This window comes from Sylvia atricapilla, chromosome 3 (genome assembly GCF_009819655.1).
Source record: "Sylvia atricapilla isolate bSylAtr1 chromosome 3, bSylAtr1.pri, whole genome shotgun sequence".
NCBI lineage: Eukaryota > Metazoa > Chordata > Aves > Passeriformes > Sylviidae > Sylvia > Sylvia atricapilla.
Window position 1 is genome coordinate 64,073,543 of NC_089142.1, and position 25,670 is coordinate 64,099,212.

Sequence of the window (25,670 nt, forward strand, 5' to 3'; positions counted from 1 at the left end):
TTATTCGTGAAATCACTGACAAGAGCTTAAATAGCTGCTACATCCTCATCACAGCTGCAGAGGCATGTAGCAGAAGAGCGTTCTTCTGCGTCCAACTACTCATCTGGCCCAGAGCTGCCTTGACTTTGAAAGGTTAAGGTGCAAAATTACGTGGAACTGAGACACTGGATGGGAGACACAGGAGCAGCAAGGTGGCAAAAACTGCAGTCTCCATCCTGCTCAGCAAACGTCAATTTTTTGAAGTGCATATACATTTAGGTTATTTCCAAGAAAGAATAAAGCCTCTCAGGGTAAGCTAGGATTCCTTTATGTGTATGAGTTCAGCGTGCTGTTTCTGAAACACTCCACAGGGTGAACACTTCGTGGTTTTTAAGAAATGGGGAGAGAACACAAGTCGCAACATGACGAGCTGGACGGTGCTTTCCAAGCGGCTGGGGCTGCCAGGTATAGCCCAGCACCAGCGCTTAAAACTCAGCATTCCCAAAGACAGCGCGGGGCCCAGCTCCCTCCCCGCTGCGGGGCCACGGCTCGGTGACCGCCGCCGCTTCCCCCGGCGCCCCGCAGACTCCCCGGGCGCTGCCCGCCCGTGACCCGCCCGCCCCCGCACCACCATTGCCGGGCATCCCGCCCCTTCCCGGCCGGCGCAGGCGCCGCAGCGGGCCAGGGCGGGGTCCCGGCGTGCCGAGGGCGGCGGAGCCCGGCTCTGTGTGCGGGGGGCTGCGCTGGGTGCCCGCCGGGGGCCATGCGGCTGCCGCTGTCCCTCCTGGCTGTCGCGGCGCTGCTGGTGCCCCGCCGGAGCGCGGCTTCGCAGGGGGAGCGGCCGCCCGCAGGTAACGGGGCGGGACGGGGGGATGGCGCGGCCCGGGCAGGCCGGCCGAGGGGCAGCGCGGCTCACCTGAGGGGCAGCGCGGCTCACCTGAGGGGCGCCGGCCCCGCCTGGCTCCGGCGGCCGCCGCGGGCGCAGGGAGCCGCCGGGGCGGTGCGAGCGGCCGGCGGCGGCGGGGAGGAGCCCCCGCTCCCCGGGGCTGTGCCGTGCTCTCCCGCCGAGGCGCCCCGGGCCCGGCAGAGCTCTCTCGGGGGCGCGGCTCAGCCTGGCCCCGGAGGCCGTGTCGGCCGCCCCGGCGGCGCGCCGGTGACATCAGCCTTCGTTTCGGGTGTTCGCGCATTCGGGCACGCGGAGCTGGAGCGGCGTGTGCGTCGGACGGGCCTGCTCCCCCGTGCTGTGTGACGTGATATGTCCAAAGAAGTAGAGAAACTGGGAATTTCGGTGCGAAAATGGGGAGCGCAGGACTGGAGAGTGTAAAGAAGGTATCAGGATCGCGGCCTGGAACTCGCCTATTGTGGCCAAGCACTCCTGGGGCGGAGGGGTGGCTTGCCAGTGGGAAACAGCGTCGTGTCTATTTACACAGAGTTTCGGCAAGTAAATTACGAATGAGATAGTCAGACTTACTAGTTTGATTTTAAACTGTTCGTTAAAAACAGAGGTTGCTGTCTAATAGTCATGTTCTAAAGGAACATGCATTTAATTTTTATTGAGACTACTGAGAGCTGGCTGTGTGCCCAGGCTCCTTGCATTCTGCGGATGGAGATTTCCTGGAGGCCAGATCCATGCTCTGGCGAACTGACTGAACTAGATTGGCCCTGAGCATGGGCCACACCATGCTTTGGAAGTCTGCTTAGCTTTGTCTGAAACGGATATTTAACTGTGCTAAAAATAGCAATCTGTCTGCATTCTTGTCCCTTAACAGTTTGCATTTTGAATATCCAGTTTGTTTGACTTGGTGTTTGATTGTAACTGGCAAACTTTGCGGGGAAAACTATCTTTTTTTCCACATTGGATCAGTAAGGTGTCTTAATATGTTAAATATTACCTAGTATGCTCTGACTTAGTCTCTTTTAAGGGTATCCTTTAATTGCTAGTAAAATATGCCACTTCTATGTTGTATGAAGCATTTTTAGGGTAAAAACCAATGCCAGTAAATCATTTGTCAAACAAACCTGCTATAATCCAGCCTAATCCAGCATGAGTTATCTCTATGAGCATAGAGAGTAGTGCTGTGGTGTAGATGATGTAGCAAGCTGCCTAGAAGCAGAAGGGTCACCTTTCTGCATGCAAGTGCAGCAAACCCTCACCTCAAAGGAGCAGAATGTATTTTTGAGTTAGGTTTTGAAAACTCTAGCAGCATAGCAGCATTTTTTGATGACTTGCACTCAGCTTGGTCACAGCCACTGTAAGTAAAAACTTACATTTTAGTGAACAAAAACATCAGGAAAGAAATTTTAATTGACAGTTCTGAGTATTAGTTGAATGAAAAAGCTGGTTTTGTATGTAATGACTAATAACATGTCCTTATTTCATTATAATATTGATGCAAGCAGATGTACTGACCTACATCAGGGGAAGAATTAAGGTAGAAGGGGAAGTCTGAAGCATGTTTATGATGCTGTTACATACAGAATAGCAGAGTGAGTCAGGTTGGAAGTGACCATAGTGGGACATCTGATCTTCCTGCTCAGTTATGGCACATCCTAGAGCATCCTGATGGTTTTTGAGTAACTCCAGTGAGGGAGACTCCACAGCCTCTCTGGATAATCTATTCCTGTGCTTGGTCACTCACACAGTATGGAAGTTTTTCCTCATATTGAGGTTGAACTTTCTGTGCATTAGTTACGGCCCATTGCCTCTTGTTCTATTGCTTGGCACCAGTGAGGAACTTGGCCCTTCTCCTTCAGCTTCTGGTAGATATTGCTGAGGTCCCCTCTTGGTCCTCTCTTCCCGAGACTGAACAGGCTCAGCTCCCTCAGTCTTTCCTCATAACGGAGATGCCCCAATTCCTTGATCAGTTTTGCAGCTCTCTGCTGGACCTGCTCCACGAGTTCCGTGTCTCTCTTGTAGTGAGGGGCCCAGAATTTCCATGGCAACGATTGTATGATTATTTTTTTCCCTTAAGTCTAACAGGGCTTTCAATGTGCCAGTAATATAATAACATATATATCAAGGCTGTGTGTAATGAAAAAATGTTTGGTCGTCTTCATCTTCCATTGTAGGATGCCATTTTCCTTAGAAAAGGAATGAAGCCAGACAACCCAGCAGCAGTTGGGACAACTGCATTTCCTGCAGCTGCATTGATAGGCCTCTGACTCCACAGTGGAGCTGGGCACTTGTCGGTGGGAACTCTCAGTCTGTATTTTAGTACCGTGGAAGACAAGGTTTGTGGTCAAGGTGAAGAAGATTTAGAGGCTGTGGTAGCAGTTCAGGTGCTTACTGTGAATGTACTGTAACCCACATTTCTGAAGACATGGGTAGTTCATTTAGGCAGCTGACTTCCTGTTGTATGTGATAATCATGGTGGTCTCGAGTTCAGATTATTGACATTTATAGCAGTTGACTGTCAAGTTGCAAACAAAAACAAATTAGATAGAGAGTGCTCTATTTAGATATCATCTATTAGAACACTTTTCATCTGTAACAAAATGGATGAACAGTCATAAAATAGGTAAAACAATATTTAGCTTGTATTATTTAATTGTTTTTTAAGTGTCCATCTTGTTTGACTTGCTATGTTTTTTCTCCAGGTGGTGATCTCAGTCTACCTCTTCTCTTAGTACAGCTTACAACCTTGTGGAGATTTTTATCATAAACAATGATTTTAAAAACTCCATAGAACAATGTCAAACCTCTGAGCCCTTAGAAAATAAAATTCTGTTGTAAATAGAAGCTGTAAAAAAGCCCTATATACTGTGTATAGTATTTATTCATGATACTTGGGAAATCATTTAAGTTCATTTCAGTAAATATTTAAAACACTAATAGCTTTAAATTTCGTGTCAGTCATGGTACTCATTTAATATGTAAACTAATTCCTTTGTGAATTTGAGGTCTTTCAAGAACTTCTGATATAACCTTCTGCATAAATTGCTGTTACATGCATTAAGTTAAGCTTGTTTGCAGTAAATTTTTTAAAGAAGTACTATCCAGGTGTGGGAGTGGCTTTACAAGAGAAATGCATGTGCTGGGTTTCTCTTGGAGGGATAAATGAAAGTGGATGAAGGCAAGCACATGCAAGCATTTTCACGTACACCACATGGTTGCTGCCGCTTGAAAGAAAGCCAGTCAGGTAGCAGGTACAAAATTTCTTCATCACCTTGTTCCTTGGTGCTTGCCAATCAGCCAAGCACAGCCAACAGGCAGCTCCCCTCCAGCATTCTGATAGGAGCAGGAACTGTTTAGTGCCTGGCCTGCGAGAAGTGCACAGAGAGGGGGCCATGCTGACCCATGTGCTGCCTTGAAGGGGAACGTGGCAGAAGCACTGACAGACATTTCCCATTCCTCCCCAAGGCACGTGTTTAGTGCTCCTGCAGCCTGTGGTGGGCAGTGACCTCTTCCTCCTCAGTTTCAGTCCCGTGGCGCTGGGCAGTGCTCCTAACTCTCCTCTAGCCCCCAGGTTGCTGAACTCTCTCTTAGTGCAGGCCAATTTTGTTTGATTTAGAGCAGATTGAAGTGAGGATATAAATGATTAGGAGGACCATTTTGTCATGGTTTAACCAAACCCCACACAGCTGCTTGTTCACTCCATTACCAGTAAAACTGGGGAGAGAATCAGAAGGGTAAGAGCTGGAGAACTCATGGAATGAGATAAAGACAATTTAACAGGGAAAGCAAAAGCCAAGCACATAAGCAAAGCAAAACAAGGAACTAATTCATGGGCAGGCAGGTGTGTTCAGCCATCTCCAGGAGAACAAGGTCCTATCATGGGTAAGGGTTACTTGGGAGGACAAACACCCTCATTCCGGATGTCCCACACTTCCTCCTTCTTCTCCTCGCTTTATGTCCTGAGTGTGATACAGCACAGAAAGCAGCAATCCCCTGGCGACTTGCCAGCCCATGTGTGTCACCATGGCTGTGACCACAGTGTTCCCAGGCACACGACTGAGGTGATAAGCAGTACAGCAAGCAGTGAAAGCAGCAAGTGATTGCTGCACTCTATACAGTCAAGAAAGCAAGCCCCAGGGAGAGCACAGGAGCCTCCTCATTACTAGTTAAACAGCACTAACAGCTGTAAATTCAGTCTAGTACATACCAGTCAAGTCTGTTATGTCAAACCCTTTGAATCCCAAATTGAGCACAAAAAAATTTAAGAAATGCAGCCTTCAGAGGTAGACTAAATTCTTTTTATGTGTTATCTTTCATCCTTAGCATTGATTTGCTGTCTTCTGAATCCATCTTTCAGAGTATTGGTTGCCTTTTTGCCACTTTTTTTTTTTCAATGCATATGGCTGCAGACTACTGCAGAAACATTCAAAGGTAGTGCAAATTTATCTGACCTTTTCCCCCTTGTCTTCATTTTCATGGGTGATGAAAGCTAAGGAGAGTGATTTCTTTATATTTGTGAGGTTATCAAAACTGCTTTCTGGGTGTAGTTGAAGTGGATGTGTGAGCTTAGGTCCCCACATGGGCCATTTACATAAGACTTGGATTCAGTGATCCTTGTGGGTCCCTTCCAACTCAGAATATTCTGTGAATCTATGCGCTGGAGCAGCTGTAGGTAGAGCACAGGGCTGCACAAGGAAGGCACACTTCTCCCAGTCAGAAGCCCAGAAGGGACTGACTGATTACTGTTGCAGCCCTCTGTCTTAAAATGGTGAGTTAACCATGATCCCAAAGTTCAGACCGTTGTCCCACTTGGCCTCTTGAAGTGGCTTGTAAGTGTTTTCCTATGATGTGCCACTTGGGATTTGTTTCTTTTTAATGGAATCAAAACAAGGAACAAACTTTCAAAATTTTTAAAAACATTTTTACTTGTTATTTTTCACAGTTTGTCTTTTCAAGTTTTCAGTTTGTGCTTTCAGTCTATATTTCAGTGCCTAAATGATGTTTAAAAATCACATATGACTTGAATGATCTTTTACGGCTTTTGGGGCCACTGTTGTCTTAGGTGGCTGTACCATAATCTCTGCATTGCGGATTCATCAGGCACTGTTCTGTTACGTGCATTATTGCACTTCAGCTGAATTCTACTTGCACAAGCAGTGATGACAAATCCCTCTGTGCATACTGCAATGCCAGAATGGGGGAAGGAATTTCAGTCTTGCATGAGATCAAGTATCAGCTTGAAGGCAGTCTCTTTTTTACATCTCGGAAATGTCCATTTTATTGAATTAATTTTTGCTCTAGGGAATGCATTGCTGAAGCTCAATGAACACATAGGACATCTACATATATACACAATATTAAGTCCTTCTGTGTATGCTTTAAAAACAGATTTTATTGAGTATATGGCAGCTTCAAATTTGTGTTTCATAACTTTCCATAGGTAGTATTGTTCAGGAACACTGGAATACTTACATAGTGAACAAGAATGTCAGATTTCAAGCTGGTAAAGAAATCTTTATGTCTGTATGGTTTGCATCTGTCTGACCTTGCTGAGATTTGTGAGAGATGTGAAGTGCTTGTTTTTTTTGGGGAAATGAGTGTATAAAACAAGTTAGACGTGTTCTTCATAATTTATTATATTTGTCTTAAGGTTAAAACAAGCATTTTCTGCCTTGATGATACACACTTTTGAAGCAGAGCTGCATCATATATTGTGTGCAAGTAGTGCATTAGTTACAACATTAATCTATCTTAGTCTAAGAGGACACAGCTAGGTACACTTTTTTATGTTACTCTGAAAAAAACCCTCCAAACTAGCCTAACATCCCCCTTATTTCTTGGCAGCCTGAAATCAAGCAGCAGCACATACTTGCAGTAAAACAAGTCTTTCAGTGGAGTTTGGCTTTTAATTTCCTCCCGCATGTATTTCCTTCCTGTCTGTTATGCAAATTTACTGAAGATGTAAATGTCTACTATATCTTGAATACATTAGTTGAGATAATTGCACATTGAAAATGTGTTTGGTTATGTATGTACACATTCATGTCCCACAGTAGTCACAGCTGATGAGATCTTTGCCATCAGTATGGCAGCAATAGTTTGGGTTGTTTGTATGTGGACAAATAAGCAGATTTCTGTCCAAGTTATAAACTGATACAGGTGTGAATTTCCTGAGATAAACTGTGCTGCTCTATTCCCACGTCTATTCTGTTTAATGCTAAACTTCCAGGTCACTCTGTGGTCATGCTTATCTTAGTTTTTACCCCTCTCTTAGTTTGCTGCCTTTGCTTTCCAAAATTCCAGCTCTTTATCCTCAAAATACAGGCATGTTTATTTTCTTCTGGCACAGTTAAAAAAAGTGTGTCTGATTGGCCTACCTTTGCCTTTTGTTCCTTTATTTTATGGATGTAGAGCTGTTCCTGAAGTTCCTTTTATGTTGTTCTACAATGCACATGCATATAGAGATTTTTGTGAAAAATTTGTTCTTGCTGTTCTCTGTTGACATCTCAGCAGCCAGTGTTGCTGTCTTACAAGGCAAGGTGAACTGCAGATGGGAATCACTTCGGACTGGAGGCAAACTAGAACTTGTTGAGTTTTCTGTGTCATGCATTATGACATGAATTGCTGATCAGTTTTCTTCTCTCTTTTCATACTTCCTGTCTCACTGTTTGAATTTGCACTGTGAGTGTTGCTGCATTTATGTTTATTATAAATTAAAAGGAGTTTTATATGTAACAATTACCTTTTTGGCACTAAGTGCTATTGTTGTCTTCCACTTGTGCCTGCAGAACAACATAGAACGTGGTGTAACAAGAAGAATGAAAACTTCATTATGGGTTAAGTTCAACAGTGCTCACATGAAGAAAAGGTTATGGCCTTTTAACTGGCAATATGCAAAAATGGTATCTGTGAAGATTAGACATTAGCACTTTGAAAAGTGCAGTGTCTTCTGTGGCCTGCACTCTTGATGCTGGAGTGAAATGGGACTGTGGTGTCCCCAAGCACTGCCTCTGGGCTGTCTGGAGAAGAAATCATTAGAAATCAGATGGCCAGCCTGAGTAAAGAAGCTGTGAGCTAGGCAACGAGGACCATTTGTTTAGCTCCCTCTGCAAGGCCTTGCATGCCTTGAAAGGGTAGAGAGCACATCCCAGTTCACTATCACTGGCAAATTTGCCCAAGGTGCATTTAACTACTGCATCCATATCATTGGTAAAAATACTGAACAGAGCAGGCCCTAGAGCTGTGCCCCAGGGAACAGAGCTGGTCCCCAGCCAGGTGCAGCCCCATTCACAGCAACCCTTTGAGCTCTGCCCTTCATCCAGTTCTTCACTCAAGTGAACCTGCATGTGCCAACTCGTTTGGGAGAGCACAGTGAGGGACAGTATCAAAAGCTGTAGTAAAATCAGAAAAAGTACATCCACTGCCTTCCCTTCACCCACTAGGCAGGTAATAAATCAGTTAAACAGGAGTTTCACTTTGTCAACTCCTGTTGACAGTTCCTGGTGATTGAATTGTTTTTTCAGTGTTTTCTGAGAGCACCTGGCATGATCTTCTCCATCATTTTTCCAGGTGATGAGGTTAGGCTAACAGGTCTGGTTTTCTGGGTCTTTCCTCATGCCCTTCTAGTAAGTTAGAATAGTGGCTGGCTTCTAGCAGCAAGGCCTCCCCAAACCTTAGACAGATGATGGAGGGGTCCTACTGGAACATTTTCTATCCTCTTCAGTGCTCTGGGGTCAACCGTTTTTGTTAAGCAGTTTCTTTTGTATAATAGTACACAAAATTTTTAAGGCTAGCTACACTGTGGTGTAAAACTGCATATTTGAAGTAATGTTTGTGTGCTTTGGCCCATCTGTGTGCTTGACTCCTCTTCTGTCAATTTGTCATCTATTTTTTTCTTGTGAATTTGATGATTATGTTCCTTTTTTTCCAATAGCTGAAATACCATTCTTCTATGTATTAAAACATAAACCACAGAACCATTTGCACAGTGATCTGTATTACATCTGTCAAACCTTTGTGGTCAATAGCATATCTCAGCCTCTGTGTATTACTTTCAGTAATGTGTTATATTTGTGGTCTTGTTCTCAGGATGTGAAAATTGTTTACTTTCCCTAAATATATCACACAGTGAAGTTGCAGTACTTGCTTTGTGAACAAGTAGTGTAGAGCAGGTCAAATATGAGTTCCCTCAACATTTTGTAAAAGCCACATTGAGAGTACTAAGAGTACCAAACCAGACATGGAGAAGCTGAGTTGTAAATAGTTAAATTTGGTTGGGTGACCTTAATTTCTCTTCTCTTCCTGAGTGTCATGAGACAGCCTTCAACAGTTACAGGATCCATTAATTTTCTTTCCCCTGCAGCTGCTCCCTTGATATCCCTATTGTGGTTGCTGCTTGAAACAGATACTTGCTGCACATGGAAGACTATTAGTGTTACTTCTTATTAGTGGATTACTTTACTGCATTTCCACTGATGTTGTTCACTAAACGTACTTCAAATGCGTTCCTTCAAATGGAACTACATTATAGCTTCAGTGTTTGTAGTTTATTTTGGTCATCACAGATTACTGAAAATACTGCTGGAGTGGTAGAAGTATAACTTAAAAAATTCATAGAGAATCCAGGTTTACACTAGCAGGCCTGTTGTATTTTGACGTTTATACTCCAGCTCTGGTACCACCTCCCAGTCCATCCACTCCAGTTTCTGAACAGCAAGACAAATCTACAGGATCTAGCCTAATCTCCGCTAACTTGAGTAAAGTCTTATAACCTGTCTTGCTGTTACGTCTGTAAAAGACCAACAAGGGGTATAATCATCACTGATTATGGACCTGATATAGGCTGTCCTAATGGACGTTCTTTCAGTGGGCATGGGTTATCTGACATGGTTACAAAGAGGACAAAAGCTGTCTCTGCAGGAGAGATGAATAATAAATCAGCTTACAGGACTCCTAGGTGTTTGTACTGGTGATGGACTAGCTCATTTGGGGAAAGTACTTGTGATTTTTATGTCTAGCATGTTCCCTTTTCCAAATAATTTAGAAGTGCATTTGGCTGTTCTTGTGTTTGCAAAGGTCTCTTTATCAAAGTACAATTGTTCTCTTCATTCTAGTGCCTTCACCAACGGAGATTGTAGTAATATCTGAAAATTTCAAGACAGTTTTGCATTGGCAGTACCCACATGTGTCTGAAACTCCTCATTTTATTGTGGAAATCAAGCCTTACAAGTAAGTTCTTACTATTTTGTTATTTCCTATACCTGATAGTCTCTAGAAGCATATAAAAGCATGTCCATGGTAAACTCTTCTGTTTCTGTGTGGTGAAGTCATGTAGGGTGAAGGTTGCCCAAATGTAAATTAAGGCAAAATTTGTCAAGTACTAGGATGGTTGAGGTTGACAGGGATCTCTGGAGGTCATCTGGTGCAAACACTTGCTTTAGCAGGTCATCCATGATTATGTCCAGTTGGCTTTTGAATATCCCTAGGGGAGGAGACTCCACAACCTTCCTGGGCAATCTGTGCCCTCACAGGTCCTGGCCACCTTCACAGTGGCAGTGTATTGAACAGAATTGTGCAGTTGAAACTGTATTAACTATTACTTCATCTCTTTTACAGTTTAGGTTACTATAAGAACGTCTCAACCTGTGTGAACGCTTCAGCTCATTTTTGTGATCTCTCAAAGGAAATATGTGACCCTTATACATCTTATTGGCTTCGAGTTAAAGCTGTTGTTGGGTCACAACAGTCTGAATATGTTGAATCAAATGAGTTTATTTTGCAAAGGCAAGGTAAGTTGAATCTAAACTAGACCTTGTAATTTTTTCCAAAAATTTAGAGTTAGTAATTATTTGTTTTGCTCTGTTATTGCATTGCATTTGAGAATATCTTAAAGCCAGGAGTCCAGGATGAAATGAAGGGTGATGATTGCTTACTAGGAACTTCATGGTGCTTGTTAGCTCTGAGTGTCAGAGTATTTGTTTCAAAATGTCTAAAGGCAAGATGGTGATGCTGGTGGTGCACTCTGAATTTTTCCATATTCTTGCCTGGTGCCCCAGACACTAGTTTAGAGTAGGAAACTGTCACCAGTCAGCATGGACCTTTAGACATCACTGAAGTAGCAATGTCATGCTTGACACTAGAATGCCATGTACTGATAGCTTCAGGTGTCTAGGCACTTGTAAGCGGACAAGTTACTAGTTCTTCATGTAAATTCTTTGGGCTACTTTGGGAAAAATCAGTCTTTAACATCAGTACTGTAAAAGTAAATTTTTTGTCTACAGTCCAGTGTGGCAGACCCTGGCATTGCATGGACAGTGCAAAGGAAATGCAACAGTGTCATTTGGACAAGGAAAGACTGAGAGACTTCTTACCATGCTTGCTCCATTCCCAACATGCAGCCTTCAAGGAAAGCCTGGCCCATGCAATTCTATCTGACTTGGGCTATGCTTTAGCTGGAGCTAGAGCTGGATTTCTGCATTGCTAGAGCTGAAGGAGTGGAGTCCCTCTTTGCCTTCTGCCGTGATTCTGTTCCCATTCAACAGTCCTGTGTCTTGAAATAGTGGCTGGTTTCAATAGTGACAAAGGGACACAAATCATGGTAGTAATGCTCAATTTGATAGTTTCCAGAAAACTGGTAGCCATGTATGGAGAAGAGAGACAAAATCCTTTTCCCGTTGAACAAGAAATGAGTGTTTGTTCAGACTGTTAGACGTGAAAAATTCACACAGGCCATTGCCATGGGAAATCCAAAGTTTCTAAATGGTGCTCATGGTGAGATTTGTTTAGCTTTTCATACAGCCTTTGTTTCAGTGCAGTATTGTTTTCAACTGAGGTGATTTATGGTGGGATCTAGTCAGCAGGATCTTGTGTTTGGTTCTCGTTCATGTATGTGTTTAATTGCCATTAGTTTTTTCTGTTACAGCTGAAGTTTCATGGCCCTATGTGTGTAGCCAAGTTAAATTCCTTGACACTGAAATCCTTCAAGGGCAATCTGTTTCTGTTTTAGAAACTGATTAGTTAATGTATCCAAATGCCTCCATTACTTCTAGGCAAGGGAGAGGTCTTACCCCAGCTATGCAGTGTTAACAGCATGGAAATAATAGGTACATAATGCTTCTCAAATCTCTGATGAATTTTGGAAAGCTAACTATAAATTCCATATTTTATGTTAAAAGCTTTGGCCTAATAGCTGTGCTGCAATGTGTTGCAGGAAAAATAGGACCTCCAAAACTGAACCTCTCGAGACATGGTGATAAAATCATGGTTGATATTTACCATCTCGTATTCCCTCTTTCTTGTATTGAAGACATTTATTCAGGGCTTCAGTACTTGGTGACTGTTCGGGATAGTAAAAATGAGGTAGGTTCCAAAAACAAAATTTAAAATTAAAACACTTGTTTGCCTTAAATGCCTAGAACAAGGGATTTATGCCTATGACACATTGATAACAGATACCAAGAAAACAGTTGAACACCTGAAATGTTGAGTGCATTACAATGAGATATGTGAATGAAAGGTCTGTATTTTAATTGTCCGAATGAGTGCTTACAACAAAAATTAGATTATTGTATTAGCTGTACACAAGGTAAGTGTTACTCGGTCACATGCTGCTGTTTCTGCATACATGCTAAAACACTGGTAACTTAACTTGTCCCCATCTCACTTGTCTAAAGAGACATTTCACTTAAGAAAAATACCTTTCAAGATATTTATAGCAGTTTATTTAGCAATCATGGAGGGTGAAGGTGAAGAAAATTACAAGTGTGTTTACTTACAGTTAGCTTTTCATATGCATCCAGATACAAGTTGTATTAATGTGCATCTCTACTATGAACAGCAGAAATTTTAGCTGGAAAATACCATGCTCTGATCAAATACAACATCTGAAGGTGGCCAGTAAGCTGATGGTCACACAGCTTTTGCAAGGCATATGGGTGATGCAGAGAACGCACCTAACTAGTGTTTCTTGAAGTGGTGGAAGGTACTGTAACATTATTCTAGTGAATCAAATGATACACCATGTCTTCCATTTTTTTCAGACTAAAGAGCTCTACGAGGACAACTGTACAATGCATAAGTGTAGCCTCAAAATCCCAGTTCCTACTGAAAGTTCCACTTACTGTGTTTCAGCAAAAGGAATTTTTGAGGATCTGATGATTGGTACTTCATCAGAGGAAAGCTGCACTCCTGTTCATCTTGAGCAGACATTGAGTAAGAGGATTCTAATGACATATTAAGAACATACTGAATATAAAGACAGATCTGATCTAGCAAGTATTTGATGCTTTGGATGCCTTTGGGATAATAGAAAAAGTAGGGAAAGTTTAGTCATTCTTTTCCAAATGCATTTTGACAGTTAGGGCCTTTACAAATCATGTATTATTTTCAAATGACCCTGAGTTTTTTGGGGGATATTTTTCCTGTGTTGCTGGTATCACAAAAGCTATTTTTATTGCACATGAACACTGGTGTAATTAAAAAAATCACAAATATCTCATTTGCTGGCTATGTTGTTTTTGAAGGCATTGTCTCTTTTAGCAACTTTTTGTGCAGCCTCGTCACTGAGGATAACGTGCACAGACTTTTAACTGGAAGCAACTATAAACTTATGGTCATTAAATTCAGATATTAATGTCCTTTTCTTAATTAAAAAGAACAAAAGGCAGATAGTGACCCAAATTTATATCTCTGAACCTCTTATGAACATTGTGGTTGCACTTCATCATGGCTTGTAATTTTAGCAAAGAGATAAAATTGTTAGAAGCAGTTTTCTTGAATGCAGAGGAGCAGCTGGATGAGGGAGGGCATTTAGGAGAGTTGGACTAGTGGAGTCCTCCTAGTAATTATTAACAAATCTGTGTTTTGAAGATTTAATATTTTGCTTCTATTGTACATAAACTCTGTGTAGTTATGTCAGTTAATGTGCTATCACATAAAAAGCTTTGGCCTAATGTCATCTCTAAGGAACAAGAACTTAGTTTCAAAATTCCTTTATTTCTATTAAAACTCTGTGTATATAAATTGAAAAGCTTCTGTTATAATTTTTATTTACTCCATAAAAATGTTATGGATTAAGTTTTCCTGAGTGAAAAAGGTAGTAGATTAAAAAATTCAGACATTACAGCTAAGCATTCTGAGCTATTACAATTTCTGAAATTACTCTGAATTATTCAGCAGTGGCTTCTTTTTCCAAAATTCCTAGTAGATTTTGTTTTAACTTCTTAGGTATGCATGTTATCATCATTTTGTGTGTTGTTATTGGGATCTTGACTGTAATACCAACAGTATATTGTGGCTGCAAGAAAGTAAGGAAAAACAACATACAGCTGCCTAAGTCTTTGGTAAGTTTTGTAACTTCTGTATCTTTATGCCAATCTCTTGTTGTTTGTTTGGGTTTTTCTGGCTTTTTTTACCATGGTCCCATAGATATTTAGAATATATGCCAGTCTGATATTCTGATAGCTTTTGCTGCTGGATGCCTCTTAGTTTTTTAGGGCTAGACTTCAGTCTCTCTTTACCTGAAGTAGCAGTAATTGGTCTAGTTCGAGAATTTGGTTCTTAAAAACTCAATGCATGCACACCTGGGCAGGTTTGTGTTCACTCTAGTAGCAGAGACACAAAAGCACAGAATCACTGATGTGAGAAGATACTTTTTGAGGTCATCCACCCAAAGCCTTTTGCTCAAGCACAAGAGCTGGTAAGCCATGAGCAAGCATATCCAGATGGCTTTTGAATACCTGCAAGGAAGGAGACTCCACAACTACTGTGGGCAATCTATTCCAGTGTTAAACCACCCTCAGGGTTTTTCTTACATTGAGAAAAAATTTTCATGTATTTCAGTTTGTGTCCTTCTCCTTTTGTCCTGTCACAGGAGCTGTGAGATTCCTTCATTAAATGCTTGTGTTGGAATTCTGCTAATTGCTACAATATTCTCAGTAATGTGCAGAGTAAGGTGGGGGGGTAGAATAGTTCAGTAGGAAGAGAGAAGGAGGACATGCGGAAATCGGTTCTCACACTGAGCAGTCACAGGGGAAGAGAGGTCAACAGCTGCTCTATCTTAAAAACTTCCTGCAGCCATCCCTAAAAGAGCAGCAGTGCTCCTTGGTTTTATGTCAGGCAACAGTGGAGTATCTAATGTTTTCCTAGTGTATCTAATGTAATGTTCTCCTGGTGTCGTGTTAGTCACAACGAATGAACTCCCACAACTTCAGAGCTACCACCTGAGGCAGTAGTAAACAGAAATCACAACAAGAGTATCTTCTAAGTGGATGGAGGAAGTCTCATTTATAGAAAGAGGGGACAACAGTCTTCGATTCCATGTTCTTCAGTTTCAAAACCCTTTAAAATGAGCTCTCCATAGTCAATGTCCACGATCCCTCTGGAATCTGCATTCTTTAGAATAGAATATCAGGAGGCAAGATTGCTCTGACTACATGACGTATCCAAGCCAGAGGTGATCCCTTTGTAGTAAAGCAATGATCTAGTCCACCAACTTGTACAGCACAAGATGATTCATCTTGTTCTGAAATTATATGCACTTCTGGTCAGACAAAATGCTTTCTTAAATCTGTTTTCCTTCTCATGGACTGTCACGGAGCCAGGGGACTAGTTTGGAGGTAGTCATTCACACTGTAGGCTTTAAAAAATCTGATGAGAGAAGCCTCTCTGACATCTGCAGCTAGGCCCCAATATCAAAACACACAGGCCTGTAGAGATGCTGGAGGCTTCTTGTCATCTTCACACCAGTATGTACTTGTGTGAATATGTAACTTTGTGTCCTGTGTCCATACAACAGTGATTTCTTTGAAGACCATTCGTTGTAGATGGCTCATGCAGAATTAGAGTGCTGTGCTCAATGGATCCATAGTTATTTTGGCTTTCTAGTACCACTGTGATATCCCATCTAAAGGATCAGGAAGCAGAATATCACAAAGAGAATGTGTGCTCCTTAACACCTGTGAGCTCCTTGATGTATGCTCCAGCCTCACGCTTGAGCTCACCTTGTAGAAGCTCATGTGTGTGCCTATATTCTCATTTTACTGGGCTAGATGTTACTTTGGGGTTTCTAGGTTCCAGTAGCACAGTATGGTTCATGTGCTACCGTATTATATTTTATTGCTAAGGAGCTGAATGTAGCTTATTACTGTTTATAAATCATCTTAATGAGGTGGTCAGGCACTGAGACAAGCTCCCCTGGGAAGTGGTTGCTGCCCAAATCCTCCAAATCCTGTTCAAGAGGCATTTGGCCCATGCTCTGGCATGTGTGGTTTAACTCCTAGGTTGCCCTGGGTGGAGTCAGGAGTTAGACACTGATTCTTGTGAGTCCCTTCCAAATCAGGATGTTTTATATTTCTGTCCATTTCCAATGAAGTCTCTAATGACAAATATAAGTTGTAGAGCTCACAGAGGTAGTTTCAATACAGGCAATATGAATACTGTGGGAATGTAAAATGAGCAGTTAATAACTTAAGTATAATTAGTATAATTATTTGATGGTTAATCATTTAAAGTAATGAACAAACAATTTAAATAATATGAACGATAAGTTTAATTATATTACATTATTGATAAGTTTAATTATATGACATTATCTCTGTAGACTTAATGGCACTTGGAGCCTGTCACTGACCTTTGAGTATGTACTAGGTATTTCTTTCTATACAGATTATGATCACTGTGCCTTACCCAAGCCTTGTCTGTAAATAAAACATCTAGGGAGGTTTTCCATCTGTTAAAAGGCTGGGCAAGATTTCCTACCTTAGGACTGCTGGTTTTCAGTGATCTCCTTCCTGGCAACTTTAAGTAGATACTAAAACATCATTTGAGTGACTTCCAGCAACTTGGAATTTTCCAACAGAAGGAAAAATAAAGAGTAACCATCAGGTGGCTACCTTTGCCAGTCTTACATACTCAGAGAAAAGAAAAAGAAATCCAATTAAAGCTCCAGAGCTTTTATACTGCTGTTTGTGACTCCCAAGAATTACGTGTCTTTGTCTGGCTCCTATTTCCACAGTGCGGCTGTCATTTGGTATAGGCAATGAATGATTGTCTTAACCAAAATCATGTTTGTTTAAATGTTTAAATATCATTTTGAACAGTAGGATCCTACCACAATATGCATATGTGACACAGGATAGATTCCTGTACAAGACTTGATGTTAGTCTTCTGCTTGGATCAAGGGAATCTGATGTTTCAGCAGTTCAGCTGTAGTTAAAACTTCCTTTCATTTATCTCACAGAAAGTACTACAGGAGGCTGTCTCTTTCCACCCATTGTCTTCAGTCATTGCAATTTGTCCTGTGGTTATTCCTGTACTAGATTTTTGTTCTAAGATTTGTGATAAGGGCTTGCCCACTTTTAAAGGAACCTGACCATAATTTTCTGATATGCTGTGGGCATCTCGCTCTCTGCTTTAACTTCCCTGTTGTTTTCTTCAGTGTCTTTTATCTTTAAATGGTGGCAAATATTTTTGTGAGTAGAAACCATCTATAAGAGAAAAGTGAAAGTTGATTTTTACTCAAGCCTACTTTTCTGTTGTCTGCTGATGCCTTTTCTGATTCTGACAGGAATGACAAAGCTATGTTCTCTCTTTGTAGAACACGTAAGGATATTCACAAAACACTTTGGAATTTTCTTTGCTGCACTGGATTTTTTTTTTTGGTTATACAACATATATTTTCGATTTGGATAAACTAATTGTTACTGTAAATATTGACTGATGCCACACATAATTGTCATCTTACAAGAGAGAAGCTGCTTCATTACTTTTGTGAAAACTTTTTTTTTCCCCTGTGAGGATCTATAGGGGGCAGTAACATAGTCTTCTCTTTATAATTTAGATAGCATTAATGTTTTGTGGAACCGTGCAAAGGCCACAAAGATTTTGGCCATCACCCTGATAAGATCTGAAATGGAGTTCTCGAACTCTGCTTCATGAAATGTGCACCTGAAAATTACTTGGAATTCAGAGGTGGACACGTCATTAGAAAAGGAAGTTAAGAAAGAATTTGTTAATCTCCTTAACTGTTGCAGATTCCTTGAGATATGTTATTTATCTGCATCCTTGAGCCTGACTTTCAGCAGTGTGTCTCCCTACTCTATCGAGACACTGAAAGACCTGAAAGCTCAGGTGCTGTTGTTGGAGACAGGAGGTTATGGGAGTACCTGCCAGGAAATACTGCTGATACCCATCTTAAGATCACTGGCTGTCAGTTTGTGAAAAAAAGAAAAATACTAACTTACCTATAGTAAATACTTTTCTTCAAATAGCAACCCTATCTTGATTATCCTTGTTACTTAAGATCTTTTGAATGTTACTGTAATAGGCATTCAGTTACTGTAATAAGCTGTCATTCTTATCTTTGAAGCTAGAAGCAGCTGCATGAGCTTTTAAGTTGTCTTGTAGTTGTGACTCAGTGACTCTTAAAAAACCTTTGCTACCAGGAAACACACGGGAGTTTTTTCTTCTGATCGCTTCCTTCTTTCATGAATGGGAATAGGAGTGTCTTTGCACCATCTTGCCTCAGTCAGAAACTTGTCAAGAGAAGAAATGGGTTTCCTTTTTTGAGAAGTCTTGGGTGTAGTTGTACAGAGAATATGTATTTTATCCCTAAAGTCTCTAAGTATTGCCAGCACTCACTGTGAAATGCTGGACCTGTGTAGAATGCAAAGTGATCCCTTAACACATTTTAGGACCATGATTTTTTTAGAGCTGTGTGAAAATCCTAAAAAGACAGAAACAAGAAGTCATTGGATTTTGTTTTAAACTTCAGTTTTGTGTGTACTGTTATGGGGAGAGGTGGAAAGCTGAAAATGCAGCTTTTGACCATGGTTTTTGTATTCACACTCCTCAGGTATTCCACCTTACATAGAGAACTACCTTCTCTTGTCACTTGCTGTGTGATTATTAGTGTCAGATTTTTTCCCAACCCCCACCCCCGAAAAAATATGGATGTTGGTCCCTTCAAGATCAGTGTTGTATAACATAAATACCCAATATTTTGGATATATATCCAAAAGCTGTATAAAGAGATTCTCAAAAAGCACATTAATCCCTTAAGGTGTCCTTAACATTTTCAGTATCTACCCATTATTGATTGTAGTCAGTTACTTGCAACTAACTTCTAAGCATCTGCTTCTTATGAATGAATGGTTTCCATGAATTCTCATGGAAATTACTCTGAATATTCTTTATGTAGTGTTCTGTTTCCATAACAGCAAATGAAGATCCAGAGACACTGATGGTTGAGTAGCAGCTAGGTTGTAGTGTGTTAGGAGCCACCTGAATGCACTTTTCAGTGGCAACCCTTGATTCCCCAGGGGATTGCCTCACCTAAGTGATTTTCACACAGCTGTTTGTGAAACTAACTTAGATGACCAGTAACTGCTCTTCAGGGAGTGTTTGCATGACTTGTGGTGTTTGTTGTTTGGCTGGTTGGTTTTCCTAAATTGTAATGCTTTTATTGATCCAGCCTTAAGCACACAGTAGCATCAACAGGTATCAGGGCTACTGAGGGGTAAGATGCTGGGACTGAAGTGAGAGATGAAGGCAATTTCTAATGAAGTCAGCACACTCTGAAGTTATGAAAAGTAAAGCTGCAATCTCACAACCTTTTAATCAAGAAAGACTTTTGAAAAGCACAGTCAGATTGGATCATCTGGTTTTGATGGCCTTCTATTAGTTCTTACACTAATACAGACTGGGAGGTTCTTGGTGCCTATTTGTAATTTTTCTTAACATTATTTTACTTTGTCGTTCCTCCTCCTGTATACATCTCTTTCTTCCAAATTTGCCTCCATCTGAATTTTCAGGCAGATTGGTTTTTCGCAAAGCATCTGAAAAAACAGTGATTGTGTATTTTATTAAGGAAATCACAGATCTATAATATTTGATGCTGTGTGATACACATACATAGTGGATTATGAAATTAGTAAAATGACACTTTTTCTCCCTAGGTGTCCTGTTATCTTTAGGGAATACTATCAAATAGCTGAAAATTTACCCTACTTTGTTTTTCATGTGTATGTACTCTCAAAAAGATATTAAAAAAAACCAACAAAACAAAAACAAACAAACAAAAAAAAAACAACCAAAAAAACCCTTAAAGAATCCAAGCAGCCTGAAGGCATATTGTAATTGTTTAAAACAAGCTGGGGCCTGTCCATTGAAGGAATTTGTATGATCAACCTGTGGAGGGATTTCGAAGTGAAACATTAAAGTTTGTTGCAGCATTGAAGGTCTGCTTAGTGGCTGTGTGAAATAAGTTGGGAGACTTCAGCATAGATGGAGTTACTGGGTATGTTGTTCACTTCCCTTCTGGTTGAGACAGGTGCCAGAAATTATTACAGCCACTGTAAGTTGCACTCATTAGCTACAGAGTATGAAAGGTTTCCCCAGCTGAAGAGTGTTATGTCTTTTTCTTTTTTTTTTTTTTTTGCTGTTTTCCTCTACCTTGGGAACTTGAAAATATATAGTGGATGACATGAAATGGATTTGCTCCTTGCAAATATGCTTGTCCAGAGAAAGCATTTTTGAGATCTTGCAAACAAGTGTTACTGGAACAGTTAAAGTCATGGACATGGCCAGTGACCATGCCAGATTTTAATTTTGCAGTTTTGCTTTAGAATTTGTTATAATGATGTTAAATTTGTTCTTATTGACTTACATATTTTTCCAGCTTTTAAACTCAAAGTTGGTTTTGGTTTGGTTTTTTTTTTTTCCTATTTAAGGTCATTGTGATGAGAAACCTGAACACAGGCGCCTTACTGGGACCAAGGTCAGAGAGGAAGTATGTATCTGTAATTAGCTTCCCATCAGGCCACTCAGAGTTGCCAGTGAATGGTGAAGTAACTTTCCTGGGGATAGAGCCAGAAGAACAAACTGTTAGTCCTGTGGATTCCTGTGATGGAGAATCTTCTGTCCCTTCCCCAGAGGTACCAGCCAAAGTAGAAGAGGTGCCTGTACAGGAAAGCAGAGAGGACGTCTCTTTTGATGCTGATGAACAAAATGGTGTAGTAAAAGGGAGTTACTTCGTTTCTGACAGTAGCCAAATGGATATTTGCGATAAGTCTTCAGGGTCAGAGATCTCTACCATAGAAACACAGCAAACAGTCATTCCAAGTAGCTGCTTCAAGTTTTCTGGCTATGACAAGCCTCATGTTCCATTAGATATGTTGATGATAGATGTTGGTGAAGAACAGCCTGTGAATGCTTACAGGCCAACTGAGTAGCCAGGATAACTGAAGTGCTTAACCACAACTCACAAAGAACAGCATTACTGAAGGTTATGGAAAGTCTGGGTTAAATTGTGACCATCTACAAGTTGTACTTGTTCTGATCAGTACACCTTTGAAAATAGTACCTGAAAATGGCATAAAAAGTGTGGGGAAATTTCATAATAACCAATTCTTGAAATGCTTTTATATATGATATAACCCATTATTTTTATATTTGAAATAGTGCTGTGTTTTTTAACAATACTCGGTAGAAAACATACCATTGACTATAAAACAGCCGCTGTACCATTATTCACTTCTGCTTCAAATCTTGTTCAAAATTGGTTCAACAAACATAATGCTGAAGAAATCCTTCAGTTGGTATTATAGACGTGCAAGAAATGTATGAGAGTTTTTACTGTTATTGGAGTATCTTGCTTTCTTTTTCTTTTGAAGAGTATTTTTATATTAAATAAAATGCTTCTATTTCTTTTTAATAAGACTATGCCTTTAAGCTCTTTCTGTATGTCCTAAGAATTTGGTTTCATGTCAAAGAAGTAAGAAGTAATGGCCATAAGCTAAGAACACAAGAAGTTCACTTCAATATGAGGAAGAATTTCTTTGCATTGAGGGCACGTGGCAGAGCATTGGAAGAGGCTGCCCAAGGAGATCATGGAGTCTCTGAAGACATTCAAAACTCACGTGAACTCATTCCTGTGTCACCTTCTCTGCCTGCCCCTGCCGTGCTAGATGATTTCCAGAGGTTCATTACAGCCCTAACAATTCTGTGAAAGTACCAGTTATTTGTAGTCTTTGCTGCTAACTTCAGTACAGCAGCACCCATTTGGATCGATCACCTAGTGCCTTGAGTAACTGTGTCACATTCTGGCAGAATATATTAGCAAGCTGGTTGATCATCACTGAAAAAAAAAAAAGTCTAATGGGTGGTTGCACAAATTCTTTAGAAAATGTCCTCAAAATTCAAAAGCCTGGTTTCTTCTGGGACATTTAAATCCTAATTTTTAGAACAGTATGTTCTTTAATTAGAAATGAATAGAACTTCTTCCAAGCATGTTTTCTAGCAGGATGAAAATCACTGCCATTTCCCCCCCTTTCAATAACACAATTCATGAACTACATAAAATCACTCTCTAAAAATAGGTCTCAAGATAATAGAAGAATGGTGTGATTAAGTTGTACTTTATAACTTTTATTGTCATTTGACAGCCTTCTGAATTTTGTATTGTAGACACTGTAGTTTTGAAAACTGAGGAGTAAGTATTTTATATTTTTTTGTTTATTTTTTTCATATTGAAGTCGATGCAATCCATTTATTTCCCTTTACTCAAGATTTCATATTTGTAGGAAATGTTTAGAGCTATTATTAATGATGTTTAGTTCAGGAAAAAAAACGCTTTACGGGTACAATTTGTCCATTTACACAAAATTGTGCATTTGTTTTAAAAGACCTTTTTACAGGATTATCAGAATTGTTAGCATGTTACAGCGGGTGGTTTTAAAGGAAAACCAGTGTCATAGTACTTCTACCCTTACATTTCTTGGTGAAATGAGTATTCTTAGGGTGAAGTTGAGTTTGTACAGCAGTTTCAGGAGTGCTTCTGTTCTTGTATATGTCAGTTACTGACCACAGTAGTACAAAAGATTTTAAGACAATAGTAATTTTTCCCATCTCTACTCAAAGGAAGGTAACAGATTGGTTAGCAGGGTTTTGATAATTTTAGGAAGAGCCAAATCAAACAGGTGAATTTTGTAGTTAGGATGTAACGGAAAGCCCAATTAGTAATTCTTAGCTGGCTATGATTTGTTTCTGACTTGTATTTAAACACAGTGAGACCTCCTAGCAACGTTTTCAATGTCATGCTCTGGGTTGAGTTCCTAGAAGGCAGTGCTGAGTGACTTACTGCTTAGGATGCACTAATGTGTTGGTCTCCCCATGGCAGAGGTGTAGAAAATAACACTCTCAGTGTTATGAGAAGGCTTTTTGAAAATAAGCATTAATTGCACTTGAAACTTCAGCTAAACTGACTTTCCAGGTAGTGATGTGATTCATCACTGAAGCTCATACCAGGCTGTCTACTAAGTAGGTAGCAGTGGTGTCTTCTGCAGAGATTGGAGTCGATGTAATTTCTTTCTGAGTTTGGACATCTGTTGATGATTATGAATTGCAATAAATATTTCAGGGATTTATATAAACATCAGAGAAGTGTTTAAATTAAACTTGGCTCTGAAGGGATAAAGAGGGCATTAAAACTGTGAAGTTAATCTTGTTTTTTGGAAAGAAATTTCTAACCAGACAATTTGCTGAGTATTTTCTTTGCAGCTGCAAATTGAGTATTTAACCTTGCACTTGGTAGCTTGTTTTCCTTTTGTCAGTTTTGTCAAAAAAAAGAAAAAAAAATTGATGTTGTCCAAGAATGTCAGGAATTAGCTCTGGTAGTTACTGGATTTGATGTATCTGCCTCAAAACCAAGATTCTGTCAGAAGACAGAATTCTGTTCAGAAGGATGTAATTTTTTTTAAAAAAAATTAGACTTACATTCTCAACGGTGCATCAGAAAACCCTGGTGCTGTTAGAACTAAGACTAAGCATCTTAGATTTATGTGAGCTAAGTGTTTCATTGTTCTAGAAGATTTTCTTTTGCTGACACACTGGAAGAGGAATGCTGGTAGACACATTTTAAAACCAAGTGCTCAGGTTCTTTTCTCTTACCCCTGCAATACAACTACATTGTGCATTCTTTTGAATCTTTTGAGTCACATGGTGTCAAATGTGAGTAAAAGAGCCAGCCAGGAGCTAGGATATCATTAAGAACAGTGATGTTAAGATCAATAAGAAATGACACAGAAGTATATCATAACTTGGAATACTTGATGTGGCAGATAGTCACATGTATTGAAAAGGCAGTGTTATTTTAGAAGCTGAAAATCAAGAACAGCAGTATGAGTGCTTTATACTATATCACATAAATACAGCAACCCTGCCCTTGAAATAAAACAAGGTTAAATGCACTTTTTACCAGAATTTCTGAACTGTAAATACAAAAGCCAGTGAAGTAGCACCATCCCTGCAGTCTGTCTTTTGTGTGCTGTATACTTACCTAGTGACACAGGGATAGTTTAGATGCTTAAATTGCTCAGGCCAGCCTAAAACTGTTGTAATTGTGAAATAAAGAAGTTTAGGAGTGCACAAAGCACAGGAATCTTTTACTAGCTGCGTCTAGCTGAAAATGGGAGGCCACAGTGAGACAAGGATGTGTTTCTGGGTCAGTAAGCTCCATTACCACCAGTCCTGTTTCTAGCAGTTGCCAGTAGTGGTATTGAGAGCCTAAGATTAGGGCAAGTCGTGGTGGTAATCTCTGGATACAATCCAGCATCTTGCAGTGTGAGGATTTCTTGGGATGGGAATGGAAATGCCTTTCCAGCTGCAGCTAGTTAGTCTTGCTTGTGCAGTTCTTTAATACCAAATACCTATGCAATGTGGCTGTGAACCTGTGAGGTAGTATTTATCTATCCATTTTCACCTAATTGAGTTAGTTTAATTGAGCTTCTGAATATTCATACATAGCACCTTGATCCAGGATTTGAAAGTGCCTAACATTTATACATTGAAAATAATTTAATATTCATGCCTTTTGCAGGCCTATCAGTTATCCAGTATGACACGCTTATAAAGATTTGCCACTTCAAACTTTTTCAGCTGATTTTTACTCTTGTCCTGGCTGCTTAGCACTCCTTCTTTCCTCTTGCTTGAAGATGATTTGGGTGATGGTTTGGTAAGACTCCAAAGCGTTATAGCCTGTGAAAGAGAACTTCACAAAACTTTGGCCTCATACCTGCCAACATTTCTAAGAACTTCTTTAGTTCTTGTTCTTGAGTGGACATTGTAATTTTTATTAGTAGATCTGCAATTAACAGTGAAGTATCGTGGCAGTACTGTATGCTGGCACAGAAATACCTGCTTTTGTGTGGTTTTCCACATAAGTAAATAAAGTAGTTTTTTTTTTAAAAAAAATTGTCAAATCTACTGACATCTGTGGAAACAAGACAGCATGTAGGGTCCAAGTTGCCTGGAACAGACTCACGTATTTTTATGTAATCCCTTGCTGAAAGATTGCAGAAAAAGGAACTTGCATGGGAAAACCTGTTTTTCTCACAGTTAGGAAAAACCAGTTGCTCTAAAGTGGTTCCATGTAAACAGTTGAGTATTAGTAAGTAAGAGATGTACTTGGTTCAAAATAATAGTTGCAGCATGTCTTAAACGAAAAACTCAAAGAGCAGAAACACACAACCAAAGTGACAAACTGAATACGAAGTACCTTTTATCTCAGGAAGAAGTGACCTATATGGATTCCTTTAGTGTAATTTTTTTATAGTTCAGTCCTTTAACTATGAAGTTCTTGTTTATTAGTACTCTTTCTATAGTCTTTAAATGGATGCAGTAATTGGGCTGAAATATGTTATGAAATTCCTGTAAATACTGTACTTTTTTAATATGTAAATAAAAAAAGTCTAAAGAGAAATATGTGTCCTTGCCTCTTTGTGGCTGTTGGCTTTTCTTCTG

General features: G+C 40.2%; 2 protein-coding genes across 2 annotated transcripts in view; both read left to right on the forward strand.

Moving 5' to 3' along the window:
* The window catches only part of PERP (p53 apoptosis effector related to PMP22), a 345,785-nt gene extending 320,156 nt beyond the window's left edge, over positions 1–25,629 (forward strand). The window contains exon 4 of the mRNA XM_066315602.1: positions 25,065–25,629. Within this exon, the coding sequence (XP_066171699.1) occupies positions 25,065–25,090 (26 nt within the window). The 3' untranslated portion in view covers positions 25,091–25,629. The remainder of the gene's footprint in view (positions 1–25,064) is intronic.
* On the forward strand, positions 672–25,629 carry IFNGR1 (interferon gamma receptor 1). Its single transcript, XM_066315600.1, has 7 exons — positions 672–830; positions 9,988–10,102; positions 10,490–10,662; positions 12,084–12,232; positions 12,913–13,084; positions 14,099–14,214; positions 20,603–25,629. Exons 1-7 carry the CDS (start codon positions 743–745, stop codon positions 21,101–21,103), a joined length of 1,314 nt encoding a protein of 437 aa, XP_066171697.1. The 5' UTR covers positions 672–742; the 3' UTR covers positions 21,104–25,629.
* Positions 25,630–25,670: the final 41 nt, after the last annotated feature.